This window comes from Trachypithecus francoisi, unplaced genomic scaffold, assembly GCF_009764315.1.
Source record: "Trachypithecus francoisi isolate TF-2019V2 unplaced genomic scaffold, Tfra_2.0 Lachesis_group8, whole genome shotgun sequence".
NCBI lineage: Eukaryota > Metazoa > Chordata > Mammalia > Primates > Cercopithecidae > Trachypithecus > Trachypithecus francoisi.
The window spans coordinates 65,729,263-65,744,248 of NW_022681473.1; the positions used below are offsets into that span (position 1 = coordinate 65,729,263).

The window sequence follows — 14,986 nt, forward strand, 5'->3', positions numbered from 1 at the left end:
GGCCCCTACCACCACTTGTTACTTAGCAAGCACTAAGTAGCAAGCAAAAGCAGTCTCCTGCTAGGGGGAGGAATGAGCATGTGGAGATAAACTCCTCTGAGGTGCAGGCACTCAGGGAAGAATGAAAACTGAGGACAAAGCATGAAAACTGAGAAAAACACTCTGGCACCCTAGGAAAAACCAACTATATGCTGTCTAAAAGAGACACACCTTAACTACAAAGATATAAATAGGTTGCAAGTAAATGGATAGAAAGAGATATACTATGCAAACAGTAAGTATAAGGAAGCTATGTAGCCATATGCAAATCAAACAAAATAGACATCAAGACAAGGAATATTATTAGAGGCAAAAAAAGGCAACTCATAATTTATAAAAGTATCCATACGTTAAGTAGATACAACAATTCTAAATGTATCCGCATCAAGAGCAGACTTCAAAATACATGGAGTAAAAACTGACAGAACTAAAAGGAGAAATAAGCAAATTCACAACCACGTCTGGAGATTTTAACACACTGCTCTCAGTGATTGATAGAACAACTAGACAAGAGTACAGAGAAGATCTGAGTGACACAACCAACCACCTTACCTTAATATTTACAGAACACTTTCCCACAAAACTGCAGAATATACATAGTTTTTGAAATGCACATGGAATGTTCACCAAGACAGACCAACCATAGGGTGAATCATAAAACAAGTTTAAATAGATTTCAGAAGAATGACATCTTACAGATTATGTTATCTGCACACAAAATAAATTAGAAATAAATACAAGACACCTAGAAGAGCCCCATATATTTGGAAATTAACTAAGTTCTTAAAAACCTGTGAATCAAAGAAGAAATCATAGGAAAAAGTGAAAATATTTTAATTTAATGAAAATAAAAAGAAAATATATTACAATTTGTAGGACTCAGCTAAAGCAGTGCTTGGAGAAGAAATGTACAGCTTTACTTGCTTATATTAGAAAGAAAGGTCTAAATCAATTAACTAAAATTATACTGCCTAAGATGCAAGAAAAAGAGGAGCAAATTAAAATCATTTTAAGTAGAAGAACAGAAATAAAGTTACGAGCAGAAATCAATGAAATGGAAAACAGAGAAATCCAGTGAAACCAGCAGCTAGTTTAATAAGAAAAAGTCAATAAAAGAGGTAATGTCTAACTATTTTGGATCAATAAAAGACATAAATTACCAATTTCAAGAAAAGGGGCCTGTGATACATCTATGGTCCACTGATTTTTGGCAAGGGTGTAACAATGAGGGAAAGAATAGTCTTTCCAGTAAGGGGTGTTGAGAAAGCTGGATATCCACATGCAAAAGAATGAAGCTGATACCTGTTTCACACTATATATAAAGACTAAGTTGAAATAAAGACCTAAATGTAAGAGCTAAAACAATAAAACTCTTAGAAGAAAACACTTGGGGAGTTCAGCTGTACCAGCTGCTTGCTGTAGAGGAATGTAAGCAGAGTATCTTACAAGTTTCCTGCATTTCAGACTTGAGTAGGGCTCAATTAGTGGGATTTTACAGAAAACCAAACAGGACATGAATATTGGAAAAATATGTTAAATCTGTCCCTTAGACTTTGTATCTGCTGTTCCCCTTAAGCTACATTTCTACCCTTACTTGACTCACCCCTCTTCACCTGATTAAACTCACTGATTCAGATCTCAGCTTAAACACCACTTTCTTGAGAACCTTCCTTGATCCTAAGTATTAGGTTAGACACCTCCCCTCCATCTTTTACTTCATAACATGGTGAATTTCTTCATAACACTAAGCATGCTCGTATTGTGATGATTTGTCCCTATCAGTCTTCCTGTCTTCCTTATAGGTGATAAGTTGCAAAAGGGCAGAGGCCAAGTCTCTTTCCACAGCTGTATACCTACTGCCTACCACAGAGCCTGACACATGGTAAGTGCTAAATAAATATCTGTGACTGAAGAGATGGACTCCAGCCTTGGCCTGAACTCCCTCCACTTTCCCCACCCTGAGAATTCCTGAGCCCATGTACCTGTAATGCAGGGAATTGAATGGAAGGTTGGTTTTTAGGCCAGAGCAACTTGCATCCCACCCTCCCATCTGTGCCCCTGAGGAAACAGTAGAGGAGCAGAAAGTCACCTTGTTGTAGGCCAGGCTAAGGTATCTCAGCTCTGGGAAGGGTGGGGCCAGCGTCTGGTTCCTGGCCTTCAGTGACTTCACAGGAAGGATCTCGAATATGGGAGGAAGTGAACATATCTTGGTTGTCTTAGAAAGAAGGAAAAGTCAAAATCAAAGTGCCCGATAATAAATAAGGTCACTAAGGGCCAACAGACCCTTTCAATGGAACAGGGTGGAATGAATGACCTTCCTAGAGAGACTTGGCCAAAAAGAGACATGTAGGGTCATAAGGGTAGATGTCACCATCAGCCCAGAATTCTGGCTCCAAGTTCTCTTAGGTCATATGATGAGCTAATTCTCAAGTACCCAAAGTTCCATTTTCAAGTTTTCTGAGGCCACAGGATAATACAGCACTGGTGCAGACATCAGAGGTACCTGGTCCCCACCCTCTCTCTCTGCTCTACAGCAGCTTACCCTGAATTGGCCCTTCTATACAGTTGGGTTAAAATTTCTCCAGAAGGCAAAGGGGAAGGTGCTTGTGTCCTTAAGGGGAATTTTTCTAGTGGGGAGAGGGAGGTGTCTTGAGCCTTGAACACCTGCTCTGATGGGCTAGCCCACATCCTCGAGTTGGAGGGTCTTCATTTGGGGATGAAACAACAGTCCTAAATGACTTCAGCCGGCCCGTGGGGGCTGAATGTGGCATGCTGCATCTGGATCCCTTCTTGCAGGGTCATGTTCTTTTCATACAACCCAGACTGCCACAGGTTCAACATATTTGATCAAGCAGAAAAAGGTCATTGTTGGTTTAACCATACATAACTCACTACACTCACTAATTCCTGAGTTCGATGGAACCACAGGATATTATAAGGGTACATGTTGGGCTAAGGGTTAGGTTCAGATGAACTAGATTCTGTCTTAAGCTGAATTAATTAATCACTATGGAATCTTGAGCAAGTCACTTAAATTTTGCTTGTTCATTCAATGAGCATTTATGGGGCACTTACTTTGAGCCAAGTATTTTGTACCCTTCTGGGTCAACTTGTAAAACCACATGAGTGGACAGGTCAGTCATGGGTGAGAATAAAACAAAAACCAGTGATGGTGTCTGGGAACTGAGACGACTTGCCTCTCCCAGTGATCCCAAGGCAATCTCTGAGATGCAAGAGTGGAATGTAGTGGCAGTCTGATAAGGCAGTCTCCTCCACTATGTAATTCCCTACTTAGAGCAAGGCTGTGTGAACTGAAGGGGGTAAGTCAGACTGCAGTACAGACAAGGGAAAGCCAGAGAGTCAAGATGAGGAGTATCCTGACCCAAGGGCATAACTGGCCCTGATGGGGGCAGAGAGGGCCCTGTCTTAGAGGGAGATGCATCTGATTTTAATAGAGAAAGGCCACTAAAAGTCTCAACTATCCAACTCACTTTCTAGATTTTCAGATGTCAGAGAGCTGATCTGAGCACTGAGCAATCCTACAAATTATCTTTGACTTGTGAGGTAGACTGTATAATGGCCACAAGCCCCTCCATCCCACATACATGCCCTTTTGCAGTGTGACCTTGCTGCTCCTCCCATTCAGAGGTGGAGACCATGTGTCTACCCTCCTGAAATTAGACTGGCTGTTACATAAGAAACAATTTGTCTGGTCTTTGTCCCAGGTTCCTGGCACTGAGCTTCTAAAACCCTTGGAATTTTCTGAGTGATAGGAATATCTTTGTTATGCAGGACTCCTTGAGTCACACCTGAGTTTAGGGTAGTGACATGACTCAGGATGGAGGCTGGCCATGCCAGAAAGACTAACCATGTGGCTAGAGAGTTGGGGCTTTGCACCAGCCTGACCCCTGGGGAGGATAAGGAACTAGAAATTGAGTTCAATCAGGTGGCCAATGAGCCTCCAATAAAAGCTCTGGACTCTGAGGTGTGGGTGAGCTTCCTGGTTGGTGAGCACATTCAGTGTGCTGGGAGGGAGACATGCCCTGATTCCACAGGGAGAGGCAAGAAAGCTCTCAAACCTCACCTTATATGCTTTTCCATTTGGCTGGTCCTGACTTGTATCATTTATAGCTGGGGTCCCCAACCCTTGGGCCACAAACCGGTGCCAGTCCTTGGTTTATTGGGAACTGGGCCGCACAGCAGGAAGTAAGCAGCGGGTGATGAGCGAAACATCACCTGTATTTACAGCCACTCCCCACTGCTTGCATTACTGCCTGAGCTGCACCTCCTGTTGGATCAGCAGTGGCATTAGATTCTAATAGGAGCACAAACCCTATTGTGAACTGGGCATGCGAGGGATCTAGGTTGTGCACTTGTTATGAGAATCCAATGCCTGATGATCTGTCACTGTCTCCCATCACCCCAAGATGGGACCGTCTGGTTGCACAAAAGCAAGCTCAAGACTCCCACTGATTCCACATTGTGGTGAGTCATATAATTATTTCATTATATATTACAATGTAATAATAACAGAAATAAAGTACATAATAAAAGTAATGCACTTTAATCATCTGAAACCACCCACCCCACCCCAGTCCATGGAAAAATTGTCTTCCACAAAACTGGTCCCTGGAGCCAAAAAGGTTGGGGACTGCTGCATTATAGTAAAACTGTGATTATAAGTATAACCCTTTGCTGAGTTTTATGAGTTGTTCTAGAAAATTACTGAACCTGAGTGGGTTGTGGAAACTCTTGAATTTATCACCAGTTGGTCAAAGTGTGGATAGCCTGGGGACTCCTAAACTTGTGTCTGGCTTCTGAAGTGAGGGAAATCTTTTTGGGAACTACCCTCACTTGTGGGCTCTGTGCTTAACTTGTGGGGTCTGCACAAACTCAGGGGTCAGCGTCAGAATTGTACAGCAATATAATACTGGGCTTTTGACTTGCTTTGACCAACAGAATGTGGAAAAGTGACACTATTTCAATTTCAGAACCTTTCAATTCATCCTTGCTCTCCTGAAACCCTGATGCTGTAATGAAACCATACTGCAATGTAGCCCAGGAGGAAAAGACAGAGAAGATGCCAAGCCATGTCAGCTATCTCCTTGAGCACAGACCACAGCTACCCTGCCAGCTAAATGCAGTTGCATGAGTGAGCCTTGGTGAAGCCAGTGGAATCACTTCATCAACTCAATTGTGAGTGGTGAAAAATAATGAATCGTTTCTGGGTTGGTTTGAGTAAGCAGCTATAGTTAACTAATAGAATTTCTCACACAGTTGTATCTGTGGGGAGGTTGTATACTGAGCTGCCTCTCTAGGATGCAGGTTGGCTAAATGAAGAGATATACCATTTATTGTAAATGAATAAATCAATATTTAGTTTACATGCACCAGTCTCCATGAGCATCTGCCGAGAGAGAAAAAACAATTTTCTGTGCTAACAAAAATCAAGGGTCTAAACCTGTGACATCAAGGATTAGGTCCTGGATAGTGGTGTATCTGGCAAGGACTTTTCCAGCTTTGGGGGACTCTAGTTAGGGAGCTGCTGGTAGCAGCCCCACTTCAATGCCAATTTTATCACTTGAGGCAGCTGCCATTATTACATTATGCTAAACAGCATGTGAGAACAATGAAAGTTAGAGTAGGCAGGTAAGGTCAAGACATGTCTGTCTGTGGCCAGCACAGGACCTGGTACATGGTAGGTACTTGGCAACAACCTATACAATGAATGGGCTCCCTCAGTGTGATCTATAGAAATGACTCTCATGGCTCCATTAATTTATTTCATTTTGTCTATTAAAATTAATGTTCTAACTCAGGAACACAAATATAAAGTAGTCAGTTCCTACCTCTGAGGTTGAAAATCCAGGGTAAGATGAAAACACAACCTCTGAAACAGAAGAGAAACAGAATGAAGGTTGGTGACAGCATTGACTGATGCCTAGAGCACCCTGGATATAGATCTGCCATCCACTGTGTGCAGCAGGGCACCTCCTAGAGGGAGTCCTCATTGGTCCTGGGCCCCAATGCTAACTAGGAAGATGAGCTGGCTGTGACATGCATCAGGTAATAAGTCCCTTTGCACTAAGGATAAAATACAAACTGCTTATCCAGTCCTCTGAAGTCCTGCATGACTGGGCCCCTGCCTACTTCTTCAATCCCATTTCATGATACTCTCTCCTTCATTCACTGTATTTCAGCCACACTGACCTTTCATCTGACTTTAAAACACCTAAGCACTTTTGAGCCTCAGAATTACTGGGGAGTCCATACTGAGCAGAAAGCTAACCAACTGTCTTAGAAGAGAAAAATATATATAGAAGACATTCTGTCAGAAGATTTGGAAATATTTGTTATATTAGTAGAAACAGAATGGGTTGAGCCAGTGTATTCAGAAGAGATACCAAGAACAACCAGCACAAAGTCATAAGGAGGAGGGTGCCGAGTGATTTCATTCTTGGGGCCGTCAGAATGAGATGAGTCAATAAACAGCTGAGTTCAACCTAACACAGCATAGCATCTGATGGGACTAGATCCTGTGCAGACATTGCTCACCTTTACCCTAGTTAACCAATACCTTCTACATGTTAATGATATTATAATGAGAAAAGTCACATGAAAATGAAGAAAACAGTAATAGGGGATGGAACAACATGGCATAAATAACTTCTCCTGTGATGAGGGTCTGCAAGGGAGTTTGGGAAAGCCTTGTGCAATGAACAAAGTAGGAATTCCCTGCAGGATGGGCCATGGCTGCAAGTGTGAGTGCTAATCTGTGAACCCTAGAAAACGACAGCACCTCTAGAAAGATGGGCACACTGTCTGATCCCGCCTCCTGCTCTCCCCACAATCACAGGAATTACTGCATTTTAAGCTTCTGATTGAGCATTGTTATACAAACAGACTAAACAATCAAGAATCTCTTACTATTTGAGGAAAATTAACAATATAAAAAAGAGAAGAATTATCACCTGAATAAAAAGTTTATTTAACAAAAGTTATAAAAACTTCAAAATAGAATAATCAGTATCCTCTGAGAAATGCCAAAGTTTCACTCCTGAAACAAAAGCAGACTGCTGTGGAAGCAAAGCTACTAACAAAGCTATAAATTTATAATGAAAATAACTCATACATGTGCTGGATAGAAGAATGGACCCAGTTGAAGAACTAATTCATAAAATAGAAGACTGAGTGGAGAGACTCTCAGAATGCAAAAAGGCAGAGAGAAGATGGTGGAATAGAAGATAACCCACTCATGTCCCCTCACAACCACAAAAATTCTACACCCACCCACAGTCAAAAGTCTCTCTGCAGGAGCATCAAGATTCAGGTAGGAGTCTGTGAAACACTGGTAGATCCCAAGACCTTGAAGGACTGTTTTGAGAGTACAGACCAACACCAGTGGCTGATCCACCAAGCTTGCTCCCCAGTTCAAGCCTAGAAACAGCCCAGGCTTCCAAGGTCCTGGGCTACAGCCATATTTGGCCTTGAGCCTGCAACCAAAACCATCTGCAGAGAGGTCCAGAAGGAGTAGTGCACACTAGTGCCTTGGTGGAAAGGCTTGTCTGCCTGCTGACATCGGTCTTGGCAGTAAGCCTGAAAGTTGCCCTGTTTTTCTGATCCAGCCCCTCTCAGCTGAGGTCCCTGCTCACCGTCTCTTGCACAAAGACCCAGAGGGAGACTCACCCATATCTCGCAGCCTGAGGCTCCCAGATGAGTTTACCAACTTCTGTCCCACAGCAAATTCCAAGGGGACCCAAGTCTCAGACTTGGTCCCTCCAGCTGTAATCAGAGAACTAACCAGACTGTGCAGGGACTTGCTGTAAGACACATGCCCCTCTGAGCCAACGAGACTGGGCTTTCTAGCCTTCACCCTGCAGCAAATCCTGAGAGAGCCCAGTCTCAGTTCTGACCCCTGTCACTACAGTGGAGAATTATCCTGTCTGTGCTGAGACCTGCTGGGAGACACATTCCTGTCTGGGCCAACAAGATGGGCTCCTTCCCATAGCAAATCCCACGGGGGCCCAGTGTCAGCCCTGGCCCCTCCTGCTGCAATCAGGTAACTATCTCATCTGCATAGGGATTTGCTAGGAGACACATGCCCCTCTGAGCCAATGAGACTGGGCTCTCCAGGCTCTACCTCACAGCAGATCCTGAGGAGGCCCAGTCTGTGATTTGGCCCCTCTTGCTGCAGTCAGGGAACTATCCTATCTGTGCAGGAACTTGCTGGGCAATGTGCACCTCCCTAAACCAAGACAGGGCTCTCTAGCCTCTGTTCCACAGCAGATCCCAAGGAGGCCTATGGTCAGTTCCAGCCCCACCCACTACAATCAGGGAATTATTCCATCTGTGCAGAGCCATGCGGACAGCTGTATGCCTGTCTGAACCACCATGACAAGCACACCAGCCTCCATCCCACAGCAGATCCCAAGGGGGCTCAGTCTCAGCTCTGGCCCCTCTTGTTGCAGTCAAGGAACTACTTGTGCAGGGACCTGCTAGGTGACATACACCTGTCTAAGCCAATGAGATGGACCACCAGCTTCATTCCTACAGCAGATCCCAACATGCCCCAGTCTTAAATCCAGTCCCTCTGGCTACAGCTTTCGCAACCCTCTCAGTCTTTGCAAGACTTGCAGCAAGCCTGGGTTTAGACCATCCCTCAGTGCTGAGATGCCAGTAGTGGTCCCAGGCTCAGGAAACATAAGTCAGTCTGTTTAGAATCGCTGGAAGTCCCTCTGAAGAAGGACAGGCACAAACAAAGCCAGACTATAAAGGCAAAAATAAATACCTAATATTTCAAGGCAAGGACATCACACTTCTACAAAAATCAAGAACATTCAGGGAAATATGATGTTACCAAACAGACAAAATAAGATGCCAGAGATCAACCATAAAGTAATAGAGATGTGTGATCTCTCAGACAAAGAATTCAAAAGAACATTTTTGGGGGGTTTCTTCTTTGTTTTTTGTTTTGTTGGAGACAGGCTCTCATTCTGTCACCCAGGTTGGAGTACAGTGGCACAAACATGGCTTACTGCAGCCTCAACCTCCTGGGCTCAAGCAATCCTCCCACCTCATGTGCCTCCCATGTAGCTGGGCCCACAGGCATGCACCACCATGCCTGGCTAATTTTTAAATTTTTTTGTAGACATAGGAGTCTCACTTTGTTGTCCAGGCTGGTCTTGAACTCCTGGGCTCAAGAAATCTTCCTACCTCAGCCTCCCAAAATGCTGAGATTATAGGCATGAGTTACCATGCCCAGCCAAAACAGATGTTTTAAGAAAGCACAGTGAACTTCAAGAAAATACAAAGAATCAATTCAGAAATTTACCAGAAAAATTTAACAAAGAGATTGAAATAATTAAAAAAAAAAAAAAAAAAAAAAAATCAAAGAAATCCTGGAATTGAAAAATATAATGAATGAAATGAAAAAGGCAATAGAGAGTATCAATAGCAGAATTAAACAGAAGAAAGAATCAGTGAGCTCAAAGACTATATGAAAATACACAGAGTAGAAAAAATGAAGAAGAATGAAAAAGAATAAAGAAAGCTTGCAGGATTTATGGGACAACATCAAAAAAGAAAATATTAGGGTTGCTGAAGTTAAACAGGGATATGAGAAAGACAAAGGGGGTACAAAGCTTATTCAAAGAATAACAGAAAACTTTCCAAATCTGGAGAATGGGTGGGTGTACACGTACCCCACCATGCCATTACTGCCAGCATAAGCACACCCACTTCCACTGCCACCACACTGCCACTGCCAGCATGAACATTAAGCATGGACACCCGTGGCCCTGCACCCTGGCCCATGCTACCACTGGGCCATCCAAAGGATGGCACCTTCAAAGACTGAAGGATTACCAGCCCACACAGATGAGAAAGAACCAGTCAAGAACTCTGGCATATCAAAAAGCCAGAGTGTCTTTTTACCTCCAAATGACCACACTAGTTCTCCAGCAATGGTGCTTAAACAGGTTGAAATGAAAGAAATGGAATTCAGAATATGGATGGGAATGGAGATCACTGACATTCAGGAGAAAATTGAAACCCAATACAAGGAATCTAAGGAATAAGTAAAATAATACAGGAGATGAAAGATGAAATGGCCATGTTAAGAAAGAAGCAAAGTGAGCTGATACAGCTGAAGAATTCACTTCAAGAATTTCAGAATACAATTGCAAATGTTAACAGCAGAATCAACCAAGCTGAGGAAAGACTCTCAGAGCTCAAAGACTGGCTCTTCAAAATAACTCAGTCAGACCAAAATAAAAAAATAGTAAGGAAGAATGAACAAAACCTCTGAGAAATATGGGATTATGTAAAGAGACCAAAAATATGACTCACTGGTATCCCCGAAAGGCAGGAAGAGAAAGCAAGCAACTTGGAAAACACATTCTGGTTATCATCCATGAAAATTTCCCCAATCTTGCTAGAGAGGCCAACATTCAAATTCAGGAAATGCAGAGAACCCCTGTGAAATACTACACAAGAAGACCATCCCCAAGAAACATAGTAATTGGATTCTTCAAGGTCAAAATGATAGAAGAAATGTTAAAGGAAGCTAGAGAGAAAGGGCAGGTCACCTACAAAAAACCCCATCAACTAACAGCAGACCTTTCAGCACAAACCAGAAAAGAATGGGGGCCTACAGTCATTCTTTTTTTTTCTGTTTTTTTTTTTTTTTTTTTTTTTTGAGACAGTCTCGCTCCCATCATATAGGCTGGAGTGCAGTGGTGCAATCTTGGCTCATTGCAACCTCTGCCTCCCAGGTTCAAGTGATTCTCATGCCTCAGTCTCCCAAGTAGCTGGGATTACAAGCATGTGCCACCACACCTGTCTAATTTTTTGTATTTTTAGTAGGGACAGGGTTTCACCATACTGGCCAGGCTGCTCTTGAATTTCTGGCCTCAAATGATCCACCTGCCTCAGCTTCCCAAAGTGCTGGGATTACAGGTGTAAGCCACTGTGCAGGGTTCAGCATTCTTAAAGAAAAGAATTTCCAACCAAGAATTTCATATCCAGCCAAGCTAAGCTTTGTAAGTGAAGGAGAAATAAGATCCTTTTCAGACATGCAAATGCTAAGGGATTTCCTTACTATCAGATATGCCTTACAAGAGTTCTTGAAGGGAGTGCTAACCTTGGAAAGAAAAGACTGTTACCAGCCACTACAAAAACACACTTAAGTAAATAGACCAGTAACACTATAAAGCAACCACAAGAACAAGTCTGCATAATAATGAACAAATCCTAACATCAATATTCACTTTGAATGTAAATGAGTTAAATGGCACAGAGTGATCAGTTGAATAAATAAGCAAGACCTGATGGTATGCTGTCTTCAAGAGACCCATCTCACATGTGATAACACCCATAGGCTCAAAGTTAAGGGATGGAGAAAAATCTACCAAGCAAATGGAAAACAGAAAAAAAGCAGGGGTTGTTGAATTTATTCTAAACTTAGACAAAACAGACATTAAACCAACAAAGATAAAAAAGACAAGGACATTACATAATGGTAAAGGGCTCAATTCAACAAGAAGACATAACTATCCTAAATATGTATGCATCTGACAGAGGAGCACCCAGATTCAAAAAGCAAGCTGCTTTTAGAGACATACAAAGAGACTTGGATAAACACACAATAATCGTGCAGGACATCAATACCCCAATAATAATATTAGATCATTGAGACAGAAAACTAACAAAGGTGTTCATGACCTGAACTCAACACTTGACCAAATGGACCCAATCGACATCTACAGAACACTCCACCCCCAAACAACAGAATATACATTCTTCTCAGATGCACGTGGCATATATTCTAAAGTCAACCACACAATCAGAATAGAACAATTCTCAGTAGAATTTTTTTTTTAAATCATACTAACCACACTCTTGGAGTACAGCACAATAAAATAGAAACACTAAGAAAATTGCTCAAAACCATATAATTACATTGAAATAAACCTGCTCCTAAATGACTTTTGAAATAATGAAATTAAGGGAGAAATCAAGATATTCTTTGAAACTAATGAGAACAAAGAGGCAACATATTGATACAGGAGGTAGAAAGAAATTATTTAGACAGATAGGGTCCTCAGCAAAGTCCTCAGCAAGGCTTCCCTTTTAGCAAGAAGGAGCCCAAGAAATTATTTTTTTCTAACAAAGAGCAGCCTGAAAAATTGAGCTGAAAACATAGATAAGCAAGCTGGAAGTTTGAACGGGGGAATGCCAGCAGTTGTGCCAATAGAAAAGGGCTACCTGGGAGCCAGGCATGTCCAACATGGAGGCTCCATCTTCCCTTTTTTGTTACTATGTGTACAGTAAAGGAATGGGCAACATGGTGCAGGCTAGGCAGAGGACTTGCCTACATAATAAAAGATCAGTATGGGGATGACCAGTTTTTTGTGCCCTATGTAAATGACACACCTAGTGTAATGAGTTTTTCATACCCTATGCAGATGGCACACCTGGTCCTATGTACCTTTCACACCCTATGTAAATCAGATACTGCCTCCTCATCAGGCACCTATAAAAGCCCCTGCATTTAACCACATATCTGACAAGCCATTTCTGTGGGATCCCCCTCTCCAGCAGAAAGTTATTATCTTTCTACCTATTAAACTTCCACTCTTTTTTTTTTTTGAGACGGAGTCTCGCTCTGTCACCCAGGCTGGAGTGCAGTGGCCGGATCTCAGCTCACTGTAAGCTCCGCCTCCCAGGTTTACACCATTCTCCTGCCTCAGCCTCCCAAGTAGCTGGGACTACAGGCGCCCACCACCTCGTCGGGCTAGTTTTTTGTATTTTTTAGTAGAGACGGGGTTTCACCGGATTAGCCAGGATGGTCTCGATCTCCTGACCTCGTGATCCGCCCATCTCGGCCTCCCAAAGTGCTGGGATTACAGGCTTGAGCCACCGTGTCTGGCCTAAACTTCCACTCTTAAGCTCACTCTTTGTGTGTCCAGGTCCTTGATTTCCTCAGCTGTGAGACAACAAACCTTGGGTATCACCCCACCAATGAGGCCACTTCATTGTGGGGCCCATCTGGGATCCAAGGTAGACTCATTGGAAGGGTGAGTATAGAAGCAGACCCCAAATCTTTACTTTCATTTCGGGGCCTTCTGCCCTCCATTTTAAAATAAAACCAAAAACACTTGATGTCTGATGGCCACCTAGATGCCCTTAGAGCATGCCACCCATCTAAAGACTCAGATGACAGGCTTGCTGGGGAAAACTTAATGAATCCCTCAGTACCCTCAGGGTGCTGGGAATGTTGACTCTGTTTCAAACCAGTTTCCTTTCACGGAGAGCCTAGCCATTGCATGGGGCTGGAAGAGGTCCAGAGGCAACTGATAGTTCCTGGCCAGGTATATACTCAGGTGTTACCCAAAGGCTTCTGGATTAACCTCAGACTCTGACTGCCTAATGAGCATCAGTAACAGGATCTCCAAGCTTTTCCTATTGCATTTTTCCTTCTTTCCTGGCGACTGCTATGTCTCCTATCCCCTCTCTGTAGGAAATGCTGTGGGAATTTTTATACTTCAGGGAAATAATCCTGTTAGATAGGATCAGCAAATGCCATAGTAACCAGGAATATAATACAAAGGATTGCCATTTTTGTGATTTTCTAGGAATAGAGGATCTCCCTTTCCCCCACTGTGAGCATCAATCTCTCTACCCGTGGTCTGGAGATCACATGGTATTTCAAGGTCTACAGCACCACCTAGTGGAATAGAAATCCTCTCCATCTTCTCAGCCCTTTGCCTAAACACTCTAGTTTCCCAATTCTCCTCCCTTTTTGTACTCCTCTATTAGAGGTCAGGCTTTATGCCTCTTTTGTGAATGGGAAAACTCAACAATGAGGAGGAAAATGTCCTCCAAAACCAAATTTTAGTTTTGATACTGTCCCATCAGCAGGAAAACCACCATTCAGTTCCTACATTCTTTTAAGGCATCTATTCTGCCTCCCATTAAGATGGTACTTAAATAGTAAGGGGTTGTTATGTCTTAAAGTTAACCAGAACCACTGCCTAACAATAAATATTTTATTCTAGGCCATAATAGCAGTATAGAGCTCAACCCAGTACACTCTCTCCATTAAGGGGACTTGCAAATACAACTGTTACATAGTCTTTCCCAAGAGCCATCTATCATACAAGTCTGGGAAGTCAAAGGGAAATCACCAGTGGAGGATTAGAGTTGCAAGGGTGAATGTGACTAAATCCATCACTTAGCTCCTTTAGATCCATGGCTGAGGGACATGCCTGCATCCAAGAGTAGCACCTTTAACAGATGCCGGGGCTCAGGGAACCAAGAAGGGAAAACAGTTGGGGGATGCTCCCACTGTCTTCCTCTCTACCTTGGGCCATTCCAAAGGAAGGAGGGGAATAAGGGACTCCTTGTCTCCCCTATCTTTTCAGCCATCTTTAGCCTGCACCCCTCTCAAGTGCATTCTGAAGCACTGAGACTCCTTTAATCCTGAAACTTTGCTTTTGCACAAGGGCATGGCCTTCTTACTAGACCTTTGCAAGCACTGGACAATCAACCAAGCTCTTTTAGCAGTCATATCAGGCAATCCAAAAGGTAATGATTCCCCAAAACTAAAAAAGCAACTTCAGGCAGCTATTGAGTGTCCCGGCTCTTCCTGCCACCCTTATTTGGGGCCCCCTCCAACTGTGCCATCAGCTCCTCTAGTTCCACCATCTCCAAAATTCCCCACTCCCCCACCTTCACTCTTACTCCTATAGGAAATGACCAATGGAGGTGATGCCATTAGGGTTCAAGTTCCCATCTCATTGCATGACCTTAGGCAAATAAAGGGATACTTAGGCTGATTTTCTGATGACTCCAATAGGTATATAGGTTTCCAAAATTTAACTCAGGTGTTTGACCTCTCATGGAGGGATGTTATGCTGCTTCTAAGCCAAACCCTAACTGCAGCTGA

General features: G+C 43.0%; 1 protein-coding gene across 18 annotated transcripts in view; it reads right to left on the reverse strand.

Annotated features, from left to right (window-relative positions):
• XRRA1 (X-ray radiation resistance associated 1) overlaps window positions 1–14,986 on the reverse strand; it is a 101,606-nt gene that overhangs the window by 15,990 nt on the left and 70,630 nt on the right. For 13 of the 18 annotated variants that reach the window (XM_033204681.1, XM_033204675.1, XM_033204682.1 and 10 more), the window contains 2 exons: window positions 5,889–5,929; window positions 2,129–2,254 (listed from right to left, as the gene is read on the reverse strand). The exons of 3 other annotated variants lie outside the window; for them this stretch is intronic. In XM_033204681.1, the coding sequence (XP_033060572.1) occupies window positions 2,129–2,254; window positions 5,889–5,929 (167 nt within the window). The remainder of the gene's footprint in view (window positions 1–2,128; window positions 2,255–5,888; window positions 5,930–14,986) is intronic. 2 more of the 18 variants (XM_033204685.1, XM_033204678.1) reach the window with 1 other exon arrangement.